General features: G+C 46.5%; 8 protein-coding genes across 8 annotated transcripts; 2 read left to right on the top strand and 6 right to left on the bottom strand.

Annotated features, from left to right (window-relative positions):
• Positions 1 to 272: 272 nt before the first annotated feature.
• F5Y00DRAFT_249024 (uncharacterized protein) lies at positions 273 to 1,328 on the bottom strand. The gene is made up of 3 exons (XM_048009532.1): positions 1,149 to 1,328; positions 808 to 1,090; positions 273 to 752 (listed from the first exon to the last, which is right to left on the bottom strand). Exons 1-3 carry the CDS (start codon positions 1,206 to 1,208, stop codon positions 484 to 486), a joined length of 612 nt encoding a protein of 203 aa, XP_047860228.1. The 5' UTR covers positions 1,209 to 1,328; the 3' UTR covers positions 273 to 483.
• A 2,165-nt stretch (positions 1,329 to 3,493) lies between these two features.
• F5Y00DRAFT_266686 (uncharacterized protein) lies at positions 3,494 to 3,948 on the bottom strand (the record flags this gene model as incomplete). The annotated part of the gene is made up of 3 exons (XM_048011975.1): positions 3,494 to 3,517; positions 3,583 to 3,684; positions 3,748 to 3,948. The coding sequence occupies 3 exons, from the start codon at positions 3,946 to 3,948 to the stop codon at positions 3,494 to 3,496; spliced, it is 327 nt and encodes a 108-aa protein (XP_047860227.1).
• Positions 3,949 to 4,953: 1,005 nt separating this feature from the next.
• F5Y00DRAFT_266685 (uncharacterized protein) lies at positions 4,954 to 7,081 on the bottom strand (the record flags this gene model as incomplete). The annotated part of the gene is made up of 6 exons (XM_048011974.1): positions 4,954 to 5,121; positions 5,189 to 5,544; positions 5,601 to 5,931; positions 5,987 to 6,642; positions 6,702 to 6,841; positions 6,900 to 7,081. 6 exons carry the CDS (start codon positions 7,079 to 7,081, stop codon positions 4,954 to 4,956), a joined length of 1,833 nt encoding a protein of 610 aa, XP_047860226.1.
• Positions 7,082 to 8,043: 962 nt separating this feature from the next.
• On the top strand, positions 8,044 to 10,248 carry F5Y00DRAFT_249021 (uncharacterized protein). The gene has a single exon (XM_048009531.1). It carries the CDS (start codon positions 8,248 to 8,250, stop codon positions 9,958 to 9,960), a length of 1,713 nt encoding a protein of 570 aa, XP_047860225.1. The 5' UTR covers positions 8,044 to 8,247; the 3' UTR covers positions 9,961 to 10,248.
• Positions 10,249 to 10,345: 97 nt separating this feature from the next.
• Positions 10,346 to 12,037, bottom strand: F5Y00DRAFT_274098 (Arb2 domain-containing protein; the record flags this gene model as incomplete). The annotated part of the gene is made up of 4 exons (XM_048013295.1): positions 10,346 to 10,914; positions 11,021 to 11,700; positions 11,789 to 11,904; positions 11,970 to 12,037. The coding sequence occupies 4 exons, from the start codon at positions 12,035 to 12,037 to the stop codon at positions 10,447 to 10,449; spliced, it is 1,332 nt and encodes a 443-aa protein (XP_047860224.1). The 3' UTR covers positions 10,346 to 10,446.
• Positions 12,038 to 12,475: 438 nt separating this feature from the next.
• On the bottom strand, positions 12,476 to 13,327 carry F5Y00DRAFT_249017 (glucocorticoid receptor-like (DNA-binding domain)). The gene is made up of 3 exons (XM_048009530.1): positions 13,122 to 13,327; positions 12,883 to 13,054; positions 12,476 to 12,816 (listed from the first exon to the last, which is right to left on the bottom strand). Exons 1-3 carry the CDS (start codon positions 13,226 to 13,228, stop codon positions 12,754 to 12,756), a joined length of 342 nt encoding a protein of 113 aa, XP_047860223.1. The 5' UTR covers positions 13,229 to 13,327; the 3' UTR covers positions 12,476 to 12,753.
• A 481-nt stretch (positions 13,328 to 13,808) lies between these two features.
• F5Y00DRAFT_201861 (uncharacterized protein) lies at positions 13,809 to 14,465 on the top strand (the record flags this gene model as incomplete). The annotated part of the gene is made up of 4 exons (XM_048005364.1): positions 13,809 to 14,072; positions 14,144 to 14,184; positions 14,244 to 14,312; positions 14,366 to 14,465. The coding sequence occupies exons 1-4, from the start codon at positions 13,937 to 13,939 to the stop codon at positions 14,462 to 14,464; spliced, it is 345 nt and encodes a 114-aa protein (XP_047860222.1). The 5' UTR covers positions 13,809 to 13,936.
• An 88-nt stretch (positions 14,466 to 14,553) lies between these two features.
• On the bottom strand, positions 14,554 to 16,929 carry F5Y00DRAFT_201865 (acetyl-CoA synthetase-like protein). The gene is made up of 6 exons (XM_048005365.1): positions 16,625 to 16,929; positions 16,329 to 16,564; positions 15,897 to 16,262; positions 15,586 to 15,843; positions 15,035 to 15,532; positions 14,554 to 14,975 (listed from the first exon to the last, which is right to left on the bottom strand). Exons 1-6 carry the CDS (start codon positions 16,665 to 16,667, stop codon positions 14,643 to 14,645), a joined length of 1,734 nt encoding a protein of 577 aa, XP_047860221.1. The 5' UTR covers positions 16,668 to 16,929; the 3' UTR covers positions 14,554 to 14,642.
• Positions 16,930 to 18,891: the final 1,962 nt, after the last annotated feature.

The raw sequence follows: 18,891 nt of genomic DNA, 5'->3' as shown, positions 1-18,891 counted from the left end.
CTCGGTTGTGTAACGTAACAAGTGATTCTTTCTTTTTACGTCTCCCCCCTGGGCTCCAGTGGATTCTTGCCCTTGCTAGCAGGATTCGCACTAATATTCACATACAGACCCGCGGCCCCTCCCCCACGTTTTTGCTTTTTCTTTTATCTGAAAAAGGGCAAGACAATACGTAAGCAGGTCTAGGGTGTCCCTCCGATCGAACTAAACATCATTCCCTTATCGTCATTTTTATTCCCTACGTACCATGAGTTCTCATTTCAGTTCACATAGCCGGGCATATATACGATTTACATGTTTAACGGTCAATTTTATTTTCACCTAGTACGACCTAAAGGGCGATCCTGCTAAGCTCAAGCTGCCAAGTATGGGAAAGATTAACTGGAACAGACTCCTTGTCACCTCCGTAAGCACTAGGTCCTCTGAAAGCAGATATCCGCCGCCATAGGTTCTTTTCCCTAACCCCGCATGATTACAGGATGGTGATTACTCCACAGCCGGTACGGCAGGTCCAACTAGGACGCACGAATCCAATGTCAACGTGCTGCCGTTGATATAATACGCGGCGGGCGTGCAGAGGTATAGACAAGCAGATGCTACCTCGTAGGGTGCAATCAGACGCCCGGCAGCAGGTAGCTGCTCGATAAGACCACGCAGTTGGGGAATTCGGTTGTATTCCTCCCACGACATGGGGGTGTCAACCCATGAAGGGCAGACCTGGTTGCATCGGATGCCGAGTGCCTTGTAGTCGACAGCTAATCATCTCATCAGCAATATGTACGATAATAACACATTCGGCATTTTACATACCGCAAGCTCGGGTGAGTCCTCCGACGGCGTGCTTGGAGGTAATGTAAGCAACCTTGTTGGGCAGGGCGCTTATTCCCAAGATAGAAGAAATGTTGACGATCGATCCACGGCCGAGGTCTCTAACGCCGTGGCGGCCTAGATCAATTTTGGCAGACTCTTGAGCCTTCATGACCTTAGCAACGGATTGAGTGACGTATAGTATGCTCTTGGCGTTGATGTCGAACACGCGATCGAAGTCAGCAACGTCCGCTTGGTCGAACGGAACGTTCTTGCGGCCGTCGACCTGGCCATTGATACTCGTCAACATGCTGCTTCAGGTACGGGTATCATCGGGAACTTACACCTGCGGCGTTGACGACATAGTCAATCCTGCCAAATTCCTTGACTGCGACGTCGACCATCTCTTGCACTGACTTGGCGTCCGTCACGTTCACCTTCACAGCCACTGCCTTGTAGTCCTTAGCCAGAGCTACCTTTTTGCTGCTCTCGGCAGCTTTAACAGCTCCCTCATAGTTGATATCGGCGAAGAGAACACCCCTCGAGCCTGCCTCAGCAAATGTGGCACCAAGCTCTGTACCAATACCACCACCAGCCTATTCAAAGGGAGTCAGCACTAACTTATAGAGTTCTTCCATTTGGATAATACTTACACCAACTAAAATGGTGTAACCGCTAACTTGGAAAGCCGCCATTGTGAATGAGAATATAGGCAAAAATGAAGTCCTAAAAACGGAAATATGGCAAATATATGTATGGTGTTCGTGATACCTGTGGAAGAGAGCCCGGTTGTACAAGTGATTATAGGAGAGACGAAAGAGAGAGAGAGTCTACACGTTTAAATACTTCTTCGTCTATAGACAAGTCTTCTCCCAGAAGTCAGCCGTCACCTCCACGTAGCTCGGCATAATGCTCGAAACGCATTGCTGGCGCGGAGGGAACGGGCGCTTCTTACAAAACTTCAACCCGCCCGTGACGTATAGTCTGATGATTACGTTACAAGACTCCAAAGAAAACGGCGGTTGTCATGTCCAAATCGGCGATGTAGTAGTAACGCCGATAGGATCCCAGGGGACGGACTACACGTGTCAGCCCGAACCAAGGAAACCGTGTAGGGCTAGAACTGAAATGCTACTCTTCGGTCAGATCCGGTTATCTAATACATGTCACAGTGTACGCCTAATGTGAGTTATGACGAGCCTCAAGTTCAGGTCGTAGTTATTGAAGGTCCTTACGAATAATCTATACTAAGCGATAGTTTTATAGCAAGGCTGATGATGAGTTATTCTTGAAGGAATATCTAGCAATAGCCTCGAGTCTTAGACGACGTCCGTGTTGGTATATTTGGTATATGGGTCTCTAAGCACGTTCTTCCTAGTCCCCGAGCGCTAAGTCCTACGGCTTATGGACGTGCGACATTTGTTCAGGGATTCCTTCCTATAATGTGACAGGTCGGTTTACCATCCAGGGCCAACGTGCATACATATGTATGCAGCTGGTATGGAACCTTTGGAATGGCCTGGATGTCACCGTGAGCCTAGTTGCTTCCTGTCCTACCAGTTGGTTACCGGTTTATACCCAGATAGCTTTATTCAAATGATATGATTCGGCCATCGTCAATATTTGAAGCATAACGATACAGTAGCCACTGTTTCACCGCTTCCTTTGCAAACAGTTAACAGTTCCGCGTATATGTACGTCTGAGTATCAGACATGGCCCCCAATATGCAGTGTTGACCGCCACTTGCGAAATGTATGTAGTTACATGTTATATAAGCCGCGATTTTTACCTTACAAAGGATTCGTGTGGGGAAGCGTATTGCTCGGTACCTCCTACGCTCGTTTCGTCATAAAGGCCTTATGCCCGAAAAATCCCCGTTGTTAAGAGGTCCAAGCTTAAAGCTGGACTGTTGGTATTAACCAAAACTTAGATGGGGGTTCCCTTTACGGAATGGACTTTTGGTATAATATAAAAATAGCTGTGTTGAGCGACTCGAGAATAAACACCGAAACATAGACGGGGTAGGTAACATCCGAGTGACATGACGCTGTGTTGCAATGTGTAAGCAGCTTACGTATTTCTCCATTATCGAAAGTCATCACATCAGTCAACTACATTTCAATCCTAGAGTACACAAATAAGAAGAGCCCGTATTCGGTTTCAATAATTTACCTCATACTCCTAAGGTATAGAATTGAGAAAGTTACAACACCAACTACCGCATGATACACAGTAGTTCACCACCTAAAAGTCATGAAAGTCCTTATAGGCAGAAGGGAAATATACACGTTAGCAGCGCAAGTTGACACTTTCGTGCTGTCTTATATTATTAAGTACCTAAGTTAGTATATAACTTCAGCTTGCGATATTGATGTCCGGGCGCTATAGCTAAGGAAGACGGCTACCATTAACAGTCCGTGAAGACAATGATGAGAGTAGGTAGGTACCTAACACATTACCGTAAGCTAATATTAAAGACTTATATCACTATCGGCCTTTTTCCCTTTTCCTACTTAGGCACTCAATTTCTTTAAGATGGATAATCAGTAACTACACTACCTAGCTTGAAGTGTGGTTTATAGCCCATTAAAGTGCTGAGGCTTAAATTACCGACATATGATAGGTACCATGCAGATATTATATGCAGTTCCTCGATCGTGATGTCGTTCCTCCAATTTCTTATGCAACTCACCCTCCAACACAATGCGTGGACTAGGTAGTCAGGCCATTAGCGATGAAGTTCAATTATTATAATCGAGTGCCATTATATCACTTACTCCAACACAAGCACCATAACGTACCAGCGTATCAGGGAAAGCCGTATTATTAGGGCTAGGCCAAGGCGTACGAAGGCATAATTCAGTTTGAGCAGGATCCGACTGCACAAGATCGAGTTCGTCAGCGCGGGAGGATGAACAAGGTGCTTATCTTAGAAGACTCACTTGTTTGCATGCCTGTTTTATGCAGTTACATGCGCATTGGGGACGGTAGAATGGGTCGAGAACATAGGGATCGTCGCCGTCGATTAGGACACAGACGTTGCTCGGAGATCCCCCGATCTGTGGTTTCACAGACCGCCCGATCGGACCGGAGTTCACGCAAGCCGCCAGTACCAAGGCGCTCAATATTTGTTGCGCGTACATCTTGGGGTCTGGGGATAAAAATAATGACGTATTATGCAGGGAGCTGCGTCGGGGAATATATGAGGACAAACAACTTCTATCCAAGGTCTTGGTAAAAGAACAGAGCCGGGTAATAGAGTTTCATTCCAACGTTCTACTTATATAATAAAAATGTCACTATTGAGCTGCCATTCTCGGATATCGGTATAGACCCTCGATTTCGGATGTCGTGCCGAACATCGTGTGAGCAATTTCTGCAAGGCACATAAAATAGCCTTCGCATCTTCAAATCTTCCCCAGATTTCATTCATGCGCGGGCCGTGGGATTGCATTTAGCCACGAGCCGGAGGCTATCGAAATGCACGAGATTAGAATCCTGATCAAGGATTATTAAAAATGAGATTGACCAATATCAGCACTTGATACTACCGCGGAGTTCTCCGCGGAGTCATAGGGAAAGCCTAGAACAGAGGCGCAGTTGGCTGCCTGGAGCCAACGGAATGATAATATCTCTATGGTCATCCAAAAATGGCAGTTACTGACTCGAGATAGGCAGCAATTGGCTAGGTGGTATTTGATATGAATTTCGGAATTACCTATATCAATATTTGTTAACGTCGAAACGTAGTTGAATGGATGGGCCCAAATATATAGATGGTGCCGTTAGACTTCTAGATATAATAATAGTATATAAAAGTGAGATAACGGTTTGCTATAAAGTAGGTAGATGGCCTTTAGAACAGCAGCGAATATATTGGTACAAGAAGACAAGAAAAATAGGGGTAGAGAGGAAAGCCAATCCAGAGAATCTATCATCAGGAGAGTATTACTTTATCCCAAATCTATTTTCACATACCACACAGAAAATAAGTTAATATAGTTAGTGCCCTAACTCTGTCGAGTTCTATATGGATAGAATGTGTAGCCGGAACTAGCTTTTATCAACGGCTGGTTACCTGTTTTTGATGTCACAAGGCTTCATCATAACCCTCCGCGGCTCTATCTTGGCAGAGCCCTTACTAAACTTTAGGGACCGGATTTGCTCCCAAGTGGCATTACCTCCTCTTTCTTCGACGGCGGTATCAGGCCAGGGTTCTCACCAAGCTTCCTCGCGAGATCCTGAGCAAACCCACACATCGTAAGCGTCGGATTCCAGCTTCCTGCTGTGGGAAATAGCGCTGCTCCCGTCACAAACTAATTTTTTTCTCGAGTCAGTTCGCAGGTTTCCATGAGGATTACTAGTTAAGTATTAATAACTTACCACGTTGGCGACTTCGTGCGGTCGATAAAAACTGTCGAGCGAGCCACCTTTTGATTCTGGTCCGACAAAGGCCGTGCTTGCTTCATGTACCACGCCGGGAATACGAATATCTTCCGTAGGAGGCTTATTGGTGCTCCATTTCCCGTTATGGGTGTCCCAATATTCGACGATACCTGAGTCGCCAGACATAGCCTCGATAGTCTCAAAAGTGGCTTTATCCATTGTATCCCAGAGCTTTTTATCGTCATCAGTCAATGTCAGCTGTAGAGTTACATTGGAGGACGGATCCTTGGAGTCATTCAGTCGGACGAAGTTCTCCTTATTGCTTTCGTCTAATTCTCCAAGCGATGCACAGACTAAAACCGTTAGCTCAACCACAGCTTACTTTATCCAGAGTACCTGAGTGACATACCAAAGACAACATAGTTCTCGGAGTCTTTTAGCTGCTCGTATGTTGCCGCTGCTGCATAGTCTGGGCATTCCCGTGCGGCATCGTCAGCATCATCTTGCGGTCTAGGACTGTGTATCGCTGTTATCTGGACGTGGTACTGGCGATGAGTCTTGGGATCCATTCCAGCAAGGTATGTTGCTGCAATCTCCAGGAATCCGTTCGATTTCCAGTCAACATTATCAGCTAGACAGCGCGCTGTGATGTGCGACTGGAAGTGACCTGTCAATCTCTTGCCTACTGTCTGATGGCAACTATAGAATGAGTTGAGAAGTAACGTCGCGTTAGGAATCGCCTAAGGTAGGGTTAACAAACTTCTTTGCATAAAGGGAAACTCTCACAAGACATACGCCGGCACAGAGGACTACTTTTGTATCGTCGTCAGTCCACGAAAGTACACCGCGACTCGTTTCAATGGCACGAACCACACCATCATCATCTTTTTTCAACCCGGTAGCCGTGCAGTTGATCATTAGTTCCAACGGCATCCCCTTCTCTTTTTCAGCGAGTACCCGTTGGTTTTCATACTGCGCAAGCAAGGGCCCAGGGACAGAGAATTTGTTGAAGCGCATCAAAGATGTACGAGCCCTAGGACCTACGGCTAAGGGCGCCGACTCCACACTATCGGCTGTAGGAATCTTACTCAATTCCTTTTGCAGAATCTTGTCGATAGCTTCCTGCAAACCTGAGAATACCCTATCATCAATTTTTGTTGCTGGTGTGACATTAAGAAGCTTCTTAGCCGAATACCAGAAGTCTTTTTCTTCCGTGGTCTTGATTAATTCCTCTGGGAAATCTCTCATTAGACTTTTATCAGGCTTGGGACTCCAAGCGGACCAAAATGTACTTCTACCGCCGAAAAAGGGGCAAGAGCCGTGGCAGAATCCAAGCTCCTTCGTTTTGAACGTCTTTCGCGAAAGGGTCCATGGGAAAGTTTCTGATGGACCACCAAGTACCATTTTGAATGGCAAGGGGAGATTTTGGAAGTGAGACGGAAGCCAGAAATCTAATTATACTATTAGTTAATGGCAAATAGGTATATTGCCAGATGGGATTATTACATACCGCCTCGTTCGATGCACAAGATTCGCTTATTCACGTCATGCTTTAACGTTTCCGTAATGAAGGCAAGCGCAGTAAAACCAGACCCAATCACAATATAATCGAACTTGCCATAGGCAAGAATGTTGGTCCAGGTGGCCTCACTAAAGTAACATCAACACAAATAAGGAAACATAGGGGGTTTAATGACAATCCTAGTACCTGACAAAGTAATCCTGGGCCATGACAGATGTTGAGGTCGGGTTCTGCTCTCCTGGAACGGGAAAGCCCCCAGAGCTAGCTCTCATATTGCCATGGTCAATAGGATCTCCGACTCGTTTGTGAAAACTTGGTATCGACCCGGAGGGAATCTTCAAATAGTCAGGGAGAGTAGTAGACTGCATGTTTGGTAGATTAGACAAGTAGTGTTGCTAATTTTGAGGGATAGTTTGGTAAGATTGATAAAGGGTTCAAGGGGGCGAGGAAGGTGGTTTTATATCCGTGGTTGTGCTCATCTTACCTAGGTATCTAAAATACCTACAGTCATCTTTATATAGCCTCTGCGTACCACAAATTTGATAACTTGTACATTATCTCAGACCGTCTGGAACGCCTATTAGGGACCCAGTACCTAACCACATGCTAGGACATCACCCTCTTACATGGCTTATAGGCCAATATTGCACTTCTTGGACGATTACTGCATGAATACTGTCACGTTTGACGCATAGGTATTACGCTCAAGCTTTACCTTATTGGCTGGAAATCAATCTTCTTTCCCGGAATGACACCGTTGTCCTGTAGCTTTTCAGCTGAATCGTATCCTGCGAGGAGTTTTCCGGATTCGAGTAATTTCAGCTTATCCGCTTAGACCTTACACGTAACCTATTTCCCCGCATATCTCGAGGCGTTATTATAGTATATCTCCTTGAACATAATTTCCCCGCTCCATATGCTAGATATTCTAAGCCTGTATTGATCGCTTACTCAGCTACCGTGTCATTACCTTAGGACTATTCTAGGATAAACACATCCCTATGGCAAATAGTTAGTTTAGTGACTATTACTATAATTACTACGATCATGGAATTATTGTCACTGAAAAGCCTATGATATGGCTATGGAGAACTCCTGAGAAGTGACTGGATATATTCCAAGTACTACTCAAGAGGCTGGCTCTGTATCTCGATGTTTAGGGGTTCAGGGGTTAGGTACCTACGTACCTCTTGACCAATGAGATGAATGATTAAGTTAGCCAATCATTGCTTGGTCATATTCCGAAGAAGGCGGGGGCTTATGTAATACTTATGGCGGGGACATGCATACATACAGTAGTGTATGGACTAAAGCCTTTAGCTCAAAGGTAGAATTTGAGTTCAGCAATAAGAGCCTCACTGCCTCATCAGCATCATTGATCTATACACATTTCATTCCTAGGTATACGGTATACACTTGATTATTACATCATGCCCGCCTACGAACGCGCGCTTCGATGTTGAAGAGTCGAGAACTCTTCGATACGTGACCGAGAAGAGAGTCGTGATTTGAGGTCTTAGAACCAATTACCGACATGATGCAACCACCACGCGCTCTCCTCCGCCGTCTCCTCACCCTCCGTGCCTTGAAATTTCCATTTCCTCCCACATCTCGCCGATTTACGAGAAATACGAACCTCGCATCCCTAGGGCGACCTCAAATTCCATTCCTATCTGTGCCGCTAGCTAGGAACCACCAATTCCGGTACCTCACCACCGAGCGAAAACGATGGTTGGCCTATGAGGTTTATCTCGGATTCAAGTATACCATATATATCTGGGCCATTGCTGGATTCTCTATCGCCGGCTACTGGTGTATACAGCAGGAGTGGCTTGAGAGGAAATACCCGACGCCGCACGAATGGAACTTCATAACTCGGTTGCGATCCAGACTCGCGAAATGGGCCCCTGACCGAACCGATTTGCCGGATATTGATTGGGTCCTTACTGGCAACTATGCTAAAAATGTAATCGAAAGGCTAGAAGATGAGAAGGGCGAAGGAGCCGGCCTTGCGCAGAGCCAAACCGAAGGCGGAGGGTATGATATAACATCCAAAAGCGAGCCGTGGAGGAGGGGCTATTACGAGGTCTTGATGCTGTGTGCCAAGGCGGCCGAGCACCTCGATGACCAGATCGTAGATAAGACGCGGCACTTGGTGTTCCCGGCCAACCAGGTCATAGGACCATCGAACCCGAATCCGAAACCCATCTCCCCTGGCTCACCAAGTGCCCCTCGCGAAGAGGACTGCGAGCGTGCTTTCGAAGCACCCGAAACTTTCTACAAGAAAATACTAGCGACCCAAGGTTTCACATCCAAGCAGAAGTTGGACGCGGCGCTAGAGTACGCCTCGTGGCTAGACTTCAAGGGTCTTCCCGACGCCTCCGAGCTCACATACGAATGGGCACTGGCATTAGCTACGGAAGGCTCACCTCCTCCATACGACACGAAGTCATACGTCCTACAGGACCTCTCACGCCACCCCTCCGCCAATCTCCTCACCACCCTCACCGCTCTCGCCACACACAAGGCGCGCACAGGCGACATCGCCGCAGCCCTCCCAATCCTAATCTCCGTCCTCCGCGCACGTAGATCCCTCCCGCATCCGCAGCCCCAAAAGAAACCCACATACGTCGACCCCGACCAAACACAGTCCTCCTCCCCCTGGACCTTCCACAACATCACCGGCGCAGCCGCCCGTCTCCTCTCGCCCCCCGCATACCCGCCGCCCCCGGATGACGGTACATCCCCTCCAGTCCGGGACGCGAAGGAGCTATGCGAAGAAGCCGGCCTGGACCTATATATCGGCGAGATCATCTACGCCTCATCCCCCGGCACTACCAAGGGCTGCGAGGACGGCCTAGCCTGGACGCGCGAAGCCGTCGACCTAGCAGAGGAACAGCTGCACAAACTAAACCATAGCGGCGACGCCCGCGGCAACGACGACGCCAAGAAGACGTGCAAGGAATGCCTACTCGCCGGCCTCGATAACTGGCAGGCCATGGTGGCGCGGCTCGCGCGCGAGGAGCGCGAGGCGGAAGCTTCGCTGGAGAAGAACGGGGAGCCAGCCAAGACGAATAGCGGCGGCTGGTTGCCGAGTCTCTGGGGAGACGGCAAGGCTGCGACCGCAGCTGGTGGACGATGGACTGCGGAGGAGAATGTAGTCAGGGAGAGGATGAGGAGGGCGCAGGATGTGCTGGAGGAATCGGAAGCGCCTAAGGCCGGGTTTGCGGCTTTTTTCCAGGCGTGATGTGTGTGATTTGACATGCGCGTATGTATGTTGTTACAATATGTACCTAAGGGAATAAAAATAAATGGTAAGAAGGACTCCTAGGGGCGCTTATCTAGGCCAACATTGCATATAATACATATCCCATCCCATCCCACCTTGCCTGTCATATTCAATAGATGAGGTTGCCTGGATTCACGTAGGATATAATAACTAGGCATAAGAAATCTATATGCATTTTCAATGATGGGATGAATAATTTAGTGTACTGTATATAACCATAGCTTTTATTGAGAATTCACTTCAGGCATAATAGACGAGATTTGAGAAGTGTCAATTGCCATATCCACTTAATATCTATCTACCTATATAAGGTGTCTGTCTATAACCCAATCGCAATCCATCTGGCAAGGCTTGATTGAGGTTAATATTCGTTTGCTCGTTGATTCATTACGTCGTCAAGAATATCGTTGCCCTCCAACATTAGACGGAAATAATAAGGCTGGCCTAGTTCTTATCCTCGACCTGTCCCATCTTCACGTTTTCCTTCTTGGCCTGCTCATTATCCTCATCACCTCGCAGCACGAAAAGGTTCGGCTTTTCGCCCTGTGGATCGCCTGTTTTCTCGTAGACCTGCTCAGTCCACATCTTGTCATGCTCGTCCTTCTGACCAACTAACTCTTCATTCTGCCACGGGCTCCAATCCGGTTCATCGGTGTCAAATACGGGATCGGCAAAATCAACGTGAAAGTATGGGTTGGTGTAATCTTGGCCCTCGGGTGTCATAGCCACTTCTTGAAGCCAGCCGAGGATAACCTCGGAGCCGGCGATAAGCGCTGTCTCTGTGTAATTCGGTTCTCCACTACTGAAGATAGGACATCCCATCTGCGTGAAAGTCGTAGTCTTCGGGTTGCCCTCGGGGCCTGAAATAACCATGCCAGCTGGCTCAACGGAGGTTACGTACGCGCGGGCTTTCTATATATCGGACGTACAAATTAGCTCCTTATAATCCAAGAACCAATAAGAGGGTACAACGTATAATCAAAAGGAGAAATAGGGGGGGTCTTGAATAAAGACTCACATTTCTCAAGAAGACGTTCACAAATTCGTCGTTCTTCAAATCCCAGACCGGATACAAGCCACCAACAATTGCAAGGCAGCTAACGCGGCTCTTCCAGACATTCCACATAGGGGGTAAGTCCAAGAACTCCTCGACATAGTCTGCGCTGCTACCCAGTACTATGATATCGATTTTGGCATCGTCCTTGGTGAAGTGTGGGATCACCTCCTGGAAGATATGACCAACATGCATTCTCGGGCTCGAGTTCTTCTCGACCATGTTGCCCTTTTCAATTACGTTGTTATAGTGTACAGCACTCTGCATTGGCGCTGCAGCAAAAGCGCTGCGACTGAGGGTACGTTTCCCCTCTGGATACCAGATCAGCTCACCCATGTTGGCAAGGATGATTCCTGGAGAGGTTGGGTCGGAGGGCGAGGAGCATTGTTTCTGAAGGGCAGAGACAACAGATACCATAGAACCTTTGTTTATACCGCCAGGGCCACCAATGATGCGATGCGCAAGCACACCAAGGTCCTGCACAGTCTCGCCGAAGATGACAACGACACGCGACTTGGTAGCAATGTCGCTACTGACGAAGATAGGAACATGTGGCTTGTTTGTGTCAAGAGTACCTAAGGGTAATAACTCTTTCTTCAGGCCCAATTTCTCTAGACGCTCCCAGATCACATATTGTAGGGCCTCTGAATTACCATTACCATTTGCGTTAGCTAAAGTTTAGCGTATCGTAGGAAGCCAAAAGGAGAAAGAAAGCTAAGAGAGCTTGCTCACGATTGAAAGCATAGCGCTGACGCTCATTCCATCGGGGGTTGCGGTTGAAGAAGAAGTGGAAGTAGTTATCCGGGTTATCGATGGCGCGGACTTCGTCATCTTCATTGATAAAGTAGCTAAGGGGAATAACCTGTTAGTAAATCCGCTGTCTTGCCAGGTAGAAAACAAGAGTATCACTTACCCAAGCTTCGATAGGTCAACGGGGAAGTCAGGGTCTGCTGGTAGACCTGACCACTTTCGTCGGAACATGGTAAATCAGTAGAAACCAACCAGTGATATACCGATAAGTATTGTTAAAAATGCTTTCTAGTACGAATATTGGTTAAGGATAAATGAATAATAGATGACTTGGGGATGTTTGGTTCATCAATCCTGGCCGCGATGCTTAATGTGATATTTTCAAGGTATGATCAAATGTAAACGGTACCTAGCAGCATGGCTGTCAAACGAATTTATTCTCTAAAAGCTACCGTTTGCAAACATGCAAACATGCAAACGAGGGAAGCTGCAGGCCCGGCTCCATGATACCTACCTACCTGCCTACCTGCCTTACCCACATAGACCTACCTCCTATTAGCACAACTAAGTAGATGCAGTGCTCTTATTTTAATCAAAATGTTGAGATAGGCAGGTACCAATCTATGTCACTTCCTGCCAGATCTTGTCCCGGATAGGAGGTGCTTTACCTTACCTAACCTAGGCACGTACGTAGATGTCCAAGCGCGTGCATAACCCAAGGTAAAATCCCATAGAACACTCTTATTAGGTAGAAGTTGAGTAGGTGGTAGATTAGGTAATCGATGTTTTTGCTTCATGATTACCTTAGGTATAGGTACCTTACAGCGCTCATCCGGCTGCAGCGTCATAATATTATCAATGTACATATCATGCCGCAAGCATGAGTCGCGAGCCAAGTAACAGCGGCCATGTCCTATTTAGGTAGCATCACTCGTATGTATCCGACTTTACCAGCTGGCCTTCTTCACACCCGGAATATTTCCCGCTATAGCTTGCATCCTGAAGTTATACTGCGCAAATGAGTTAGTTAGCACCTGTCAAGGCCTATTCCTATTCGTATGCAGAATACGGCTTACTCTTGACATCTTGAAGTCCCGCAATATACCTCTTCCCTTACCACCTAATATGCATCGCCCACGGATTTGTGTCGGTCGCGTGTAGCAGTGCATCTGCGTAAGCTGTAACTGAGCTTCGGCTCGGGCCCTAGGGGGGAGCGTTGTGTTTCGGATGATATATCGCAGGGCTTGTCTATTCAATTGCGCAATTGCTGTCAGAACCTATATGTCTAAGTGGCGGAATTTGTTCGTTGGCGCACCTCTCAGGCTCGAATTGGGCATAGGCTTTCCTCTTGGAGTGATCTCGGATCGTCTTGATATTGACGAAACAGCCAATATCAAGCTTCTTAGCCCGGAACATGGACATATTGACGGTATTGGCAAAAGTTGGTGATGGTCCCTCGTATCGTTGGACCTGCTCGAACGTACAAAGTTTTGGAGTCGTTATTCAATTATTCAATTTGCGCATTGGTTTCTGCAAAGGCGCAAATCGGCTGATCGGTTGGTAACGGTCCAATCAGATTATTTTACACCTGCAAGAAGCTGACACCGGCCCGCTAGACTGCTAGACATTTTGTGCATTTACGTAAGGGAAGATAGCGGGTCAATCTCTCCGAGGGGCCCATTTATTCAGGGGTAATCCGTACCGTTACGGGTACCTATCTTAGGTACCTACGCCCGTCACGTCAGCCGCGTAGCCTCAAAGAAAACAATCTCGATCATCTATGACGTCGAAGTACATCCCAACTGCAAACAGCCACTCCACGGCAATGCTTGTCGACGCCATAATACATATAATTTTTGTATTGTGTCATCCTAAATAATGTTATGTAGCCAATATCGATAATTGAGGTGATCTACCACCTAATGACGTAGGTAATAGTAGCAAGTCATAGTTATGGAAAGACTCTTTCTTATAAAAGCTCAACCCAAGCTACCCTCTGGTAGGTTTCGGGGTTTGTAGTTTATACCTCTCATATAATTCCACAACGTCTCGCAAAGCTTCTAGCTCATCTATTAAAGAATTCGAACAATATTCTCTAACTATAACTACCTCTTATTACACATATTCAACATGTCTGGTTACTCCAACGTTGGTCAAAGCTCCGTCTATGAGGCCGGCGACCAAAGGAACCTGAAGGACTCAGAGATTCCAGGTCGTCCCCGATACGAAGAGGGTGTAGAGAATTCGCACCAGCCCAACGATTCCAGTGAGTTTTATCTTACCCCCTTATTCTAAAGGTTTGATTTATTTAAGAACATCGGCTAACATTGCTCGCAGAGGACGAGCGATCCATTGCCAACCGTCTAGCCAACGAAGAGGTATTTCCTCGCAATTACACCTAAGAGGAAAACTTGAGGATAGAGCTAATGGCCTGCAGCGCAAGTTAAACCGTGAAGAGCAAGAAGACCCAGAGACCAAGGCTTCCAAGCAGGACCCGACATTGCCTGTAAGTCAATTCAATTATCCTATGACAAAACTGCCCACTAACTCTCATTACAGGCCAAGCTACACGGCAATGAACCCTCTAAAGGCGCCAAGATCGATGCGGATTTACAAGCAGAGGAAGAGGAATACTTGAAACAGAAGGGCAAGAAATAAATCTTAATATCTCTATATTGTCTTATTGGATTTAAACTTGTTGGGAATCTGCTAGCATAGGTCTTGGCTTTATAGCGCTAATGAATGAAAAGAATATCTAAGCTTCTCTAATAATGAATATATCAGTAATCTCCGTAATAGCCATTCTGCGAGCCATATCCATACTGTTCACAATATCTCACAGCTTCGCCCCCAAGACTCGTCTCTTCTCTCTTTCCCGATCTTTCAAGAATCTTCTCAAGATCTTCCCGCTGGGGCTCTTGGGTATCGCATCGATGAATTCAACTCCGCCCTTCAACCACTTATATCTAGCCTTGTGCTCCTCAACCCACTTGCTAATTTCCAGGGCGACTTCATCGTCCGGCCTCGCTGCTGCTGAGGCGGATTTCACGACAAAAGCCTTCGGTACCTCCCCGGATCCTTCGTCCGGTATTGGGATGACTGTGCAATCATTGACGTCTGGATGACTGAGGAGATGAGCTTCCAGTTCTGCCGGAGCAACTTGATGGCCCTAAATTGATTTTGGTCAGTACTTTTAAGAGCATAACAAATACATAGAGAGTATCTCACCTTGACTTTGATCAACTCCTTCAACCGATCCACAACAGCAAAGTGCTCGTGCCCGGCCGGCGACTTCCGAACAACTGCCACATCTCCTGTCCGTATCCAGCGGCCGTCATCGTCCCACACATAAGCCTCAGATGTTGCCTTCTCGTTGTTCAGATAACCCAGCGTGACTGAGGGCGACTGGACCCAAAGTTCGCCACGCTTTTCGTACTCGGTGATCTCCTTGCCGTCTTCGCCTATTAACTTGGCCCGGGTAGCAGGCGCTAGAGATCCCGATGTTCCAATCATCACGTCGTTCTCACCCGTGCTAGTTATAACTGTACTTGTTTCTGTCATACCGTAGCCCTGGCCGACATTTAGAAACGGGAAGGCCTTCATCATATCCTCGTGTGTTTCTGCACCAAGCGGTGCGGCCCCTGTGTACACCATTCGGAGGCTGGATAAGTCGTATTTGGCACACAGCTCCATATTCCGTAACATTTGAATGACGATAGGAGGGACCTATAAAATATAGTTAGAATCTGTCCATAAGACTGAGTGCACACGACGCCTACAATATGCATAAAATTAATCTTGTATCTCTGGATAGTTTCCAGAAAGATCTTCAGCTCAAACTTCGGTAAGATGATTACAGCATCTCCCCGATACGTCCCCGCTTGTGCAACTACTACCAACCCATATATATGGCTTAGGGGTAAAAGACCAAGCTGGACGTGAGTTTCGATGCCTTTAGCCTTTCTACCTGGATCCTCATGCCATCGGATCTGCATCATATTCGCAATGACATTTCGGTGTGCAATCATCACGGCTTTCTATCATGGAGGTTTAGTAAATAATTCTATATGAAAAGGGAGGATAAACTGACGGGGAGACCTGAAGTGCCGCTAGAATAGCATAAATACGCAACTTGTCGAGCGCCTTGCCCCTTCGCCCAGACCAACGGCTCGACTTCTGCCAAAGATCGGCCTTCATTGATGAGGCCATCGAGACTCGTGAATGGAACTGGTTTAGATTCCCCGGGTATGTGCATAATGAATACTTTGTCGTCCGGAATACCACATGCTCTCGTGGCCTTCAATGCTGTATCTAGTAGTGGGATACACGTGATTAGAGCCTTGACACCAGCTGACTTGAGCTGATGTTCAAGCTCGGCTGCTGAATACATGGCATTTGCCGGCGTTACAATGCCCGAGAGGCGGTGTACCGCGAAGGTAGACATCATGTAGTCGATCTAAAACGTCAGTCAACGTTCGTGCCCCCATTACCATTATGGGCAGAGAATAGTTGAACGACCTACCGAGTTGAAAGAGAAAACGCCCACTACCTTATCCCAGGGCGTCTCTTCGTTCGGCCTCCAGCCCATACGCTTCGCTAGTGATCGCGCTAGGAGCTCGTAGCGCTCGGTCATCTCAGCGGCCGTGTATGTCTTCCCCGTAATCCCGCAGGTGTAGGGATTCCGCGACCTCGCGAGCGGTTGCCTCCCATACTTCTCGCTGCTCCAGAACTCATGAATTGGAATTGAGTCCGGGGGGTCTAAGAGTTTTTGTAAGCACTATTATTCTCTTATGAGGAAGAAGGGAGCTAATGACATACCAAAGGGCAACTGAGGCACCCAAGCCGGTGGAGTAAACACCATCTTGCTTCAAATTGCTCGTTGAAGTGTTGAAGTGTTGAAGTGTTGAAGTGTTGAACCACGCTTCACGTTTCACGTTTCAAGTTTCCACGTGTCGAAGAAGTTGAGTGAAGCTTGCGAGCTTAAGGGGACGTCGCGGGTATACAGTCTCTTGAAAACAAAGAGGCACTAGTTTGAGAGTGTTACAAAGGAAGGCTAACTTGAGAAAGGAATGTGTAACTAGCCTCGGCCAACATCGGCGGATTCGATCGACGGCTCGATACGACTTTAGATGCCGAAGAGGTGACCTTTAAAGTAAGGTCTATTTATTCCCGTTGAGCTAAACTCCGTGGTCCGTCCCCTTCCATGTTGACGACCCCACGTAATCAGGGTAGTACCCCCCCGAGTGGAGAGTTCCCGGTGAAATAGCCGGGGTAAGAGTACCTAACATACACCTCCGTCAGAGCGTCAGAGGTAGTGTATGGTAAAACCATAGGGGCCTCCACTGCCCCATCCAAGTCCCACATGTAACTCTCAGGCACATTTATATGACAAAATACGTAGTAACCCATCTCAGTGGCTTGTCAGCTTGTGCGAGGCCCGACATCTTCAAGAGGTACCTAATCCGATCTCCAGAGCCTTTTATCGTTCTACATGTATTTAAACATCCAATCGGTTTCCTGCCAATCATCAGGTCTCCCGTCCTGCACATATGTTAGGTACCTAGGTAGGTATTTAGTTAAATTCTGTGTAAAAGCCACGCATACCTAATGTATAATGCCTCTTTATTTTTTACATCGAATGCATATAGTGATTGTGATGCCCTGAGTTTACGAAGGGTTATTGTGTCGCATTTTTTTTCGCTGGGGACCCACATCACCTTCCTATTTGGCCCAAATAGGTCAACAAAAATTACTGGAAATGGAAGTGCCCTGGTCATTTTTACGTTTGTTGATTGGGTGCATCTTGGAATAAAGTGGGTTTTGGTCGAGATTTCGACGAAAGCTGCTTATGTAATCCTGACAATTGGGCTAGCCACAGCTGCAGCCACACAATCTGTCACAGCCACGTGACTAGCCACAGCGAGGGCTCTTAGCCTGGCGATTGGATTGGCTACAGCCACAGCTACGTAATCAGCCATAAGGCTCTTGGCCTGGCGTTGTTGCGGCTTTCGGCTGCAACAACGCTAATAAGGGGTCAACGGAGCTTGCCCCGCTTACGCAGCAGGCAACAGCGCCGCGCTTTTGCTTACGTAGTAATGCGTAAAAGAGGAAGGGATGCGAGGTCGAGGATTCGAACCGTGGCTAGGGGGGTTGTTGTCTGGCTTGTATGGCCGCCCGCCGAGCCGCGCGGGGGTCACGGGTGCGAGGCACGTGCGAAGCACGTGCCGAGCGCCCGTGACCCCCAGCGCGGCGAGGCAGGGCGGCCACATTAGGGATTTAACCAATCAAATCAATCGGTTTGCCTGACTTGTTCGTAAACTCAGGGCTATTGTGCAAGCCAATGGGGTTGCCTCCTGTGCCTTAAGTTTACTTAAGGATTTGTGTCAAGAGATTTTAATATGTATTATAAGTAATGCTTAAGTAAAGCTTAGCTTAGCTTCGTTAGCCTTGCATATCAGCCTCGCGTTAATTGGTCAAAGCTGAGCGCTAATTGGTCAGAGCTGAGCGCTAGTGGGTTGGAGCTAAGCGCTAGTGGGTTGGAGCTAAGCGCTAATTGGTCAGAGCTGAGCGCTAGTTAATTAAAGTTAAGCGCTAATAAAAAGGTTACTTTATATACATAAATGCTTATTTCTTTAATATCTCGACTAATTTGGGGCCGAATCACGTGCACCTTGGACCGTAATTTTTGTCATTTTTTAACTTAAATTTTAATATAAATTATATAAGATTTAAAGTAATATTCGTAAAGTTATTAAGATAAACGTTAAAAAAAAAAACTTTAAATACGTATCGTAAATATTACACGGGTAATAATAAATATATTACACGATTAATATTACTTTTATTTTATAAATATAATATTTAAATTTATTATTAAATTTTATAAATATAATATTTAAATTTATTATTAAATTTTTTTTATAATATAAATTTAAATTATAATTTATTAAAAAATTTATTTATAATTTATAAATATAAATATATAAATTTTATTTTAAAATATTTATAATAAATAAATATAATTTATATTTTAATAAAATATAATTTAATATATATTAAAATAAATTTATAAATATAATTAATTT

Source organism: Daldinia vernicosa (assembly GCF_022497035.1).
Source record: "Daldinia vernicosa strain CBS 139.73 unplaced genomic scaffold F5Y00scaffold_78, whole genome shotgun sequence".
In the NCBI taxonomy this organism is placed as follows: domain Eukaryota; kingdom Fungi; phylum Ascomycota; class Sordariomycetes; order Xylariales; family Hypoxylaceae; genus Daldinia; species Daldinia vernicosa.
Note: the sequence above shows the minus strand (reverse complement) of the source record. Positions and strands in the feature narration are given on the sequence as shown.

What these genes read in the sequence shown, in the direction of transcription:
- F5Y00DRAFT_249024 (XM_048009532.1), bottom strand. Translation starts at nt 1,208, where the DNA reads ATGGTCGACGTCGCAGTCAAGGAATTTGGCAGGATTGACTATGTCGTC. An exon ending in ATGTCGTCAACGCCGCAGGT is followed by an intron (nt 1,091 to 1,148) that starts GTAAGTTCCCGA and finishes ATCAATGGCCAG; the next exon opens with GTCGACGGCCGCAAGAACGT. An exon ending in AGGACTCACCCGAGCTTGCG is followed by an intron (nt 753 to 807) that starts GTATGTAAAATG and finishes TGAGATGATTAG; the next exon opens with CTGTCGACTACAAGGCACTC.
- F5Y00DRAFT_249021 (XM_048009531.1), top strand. Translation starts at nt 8,248, where the DNA reads ATGATGCAACCACCACGCGCTCTCCTCCGCCGTCTCCTCACCCTCCGT.
- F5Y00DRAFT_249017 (XM_048009530.1), bottom strand. Translation starts at nt 13,228, where the DNA reads ATGTCCATGTTCCGGGCTAAGAAGCTTGATATTGGCTGTTTCGTCAAT. An exon ending in GCCCAATTCGAGCCTGAGAG is followed by an intron (nt 13,055 to 13,121) that starts GTGCGCCAACGA and finishes GCAATTGAATAG; the next exon opens with ACAAGCCCTGCGATATATCA. An exon ending in GGGACTTCAAGATGTCAAGA is followed by an intron (nt 12,817 to 12,882) that starts GTAAGCCGTATT and finishes TCATTTGCGCAG; the next exon opens with TATAACTTCAGGATGCAAGC.
- F5Y00DRAFT_201865 (XM_048005365.1), bottom strand. Translation starts at nt 16,667, where the DNA reads ATGGTGTTTACTCCACCGGCTTGGGTGCCTCAGTTGCCCTTTG. An exon ending in GGTGCCTCAGTTGCCCTTTG is followed by an intron (nt 16,565 to 16,624) that starts GTATGTCATTAG and finishes AAAAACTCTTAG; the next exon opens with ACCCCCCGGACTCAATTCCA. An exon ending in AGATTAATTTTATGCATATT is followed by an intron (nt 15,533 to 15,585) that starts GTAGGCGTCGTG and finishes TATATTTTATAG; the next exon opens with GTCCCTCCTATCGTCATTCA.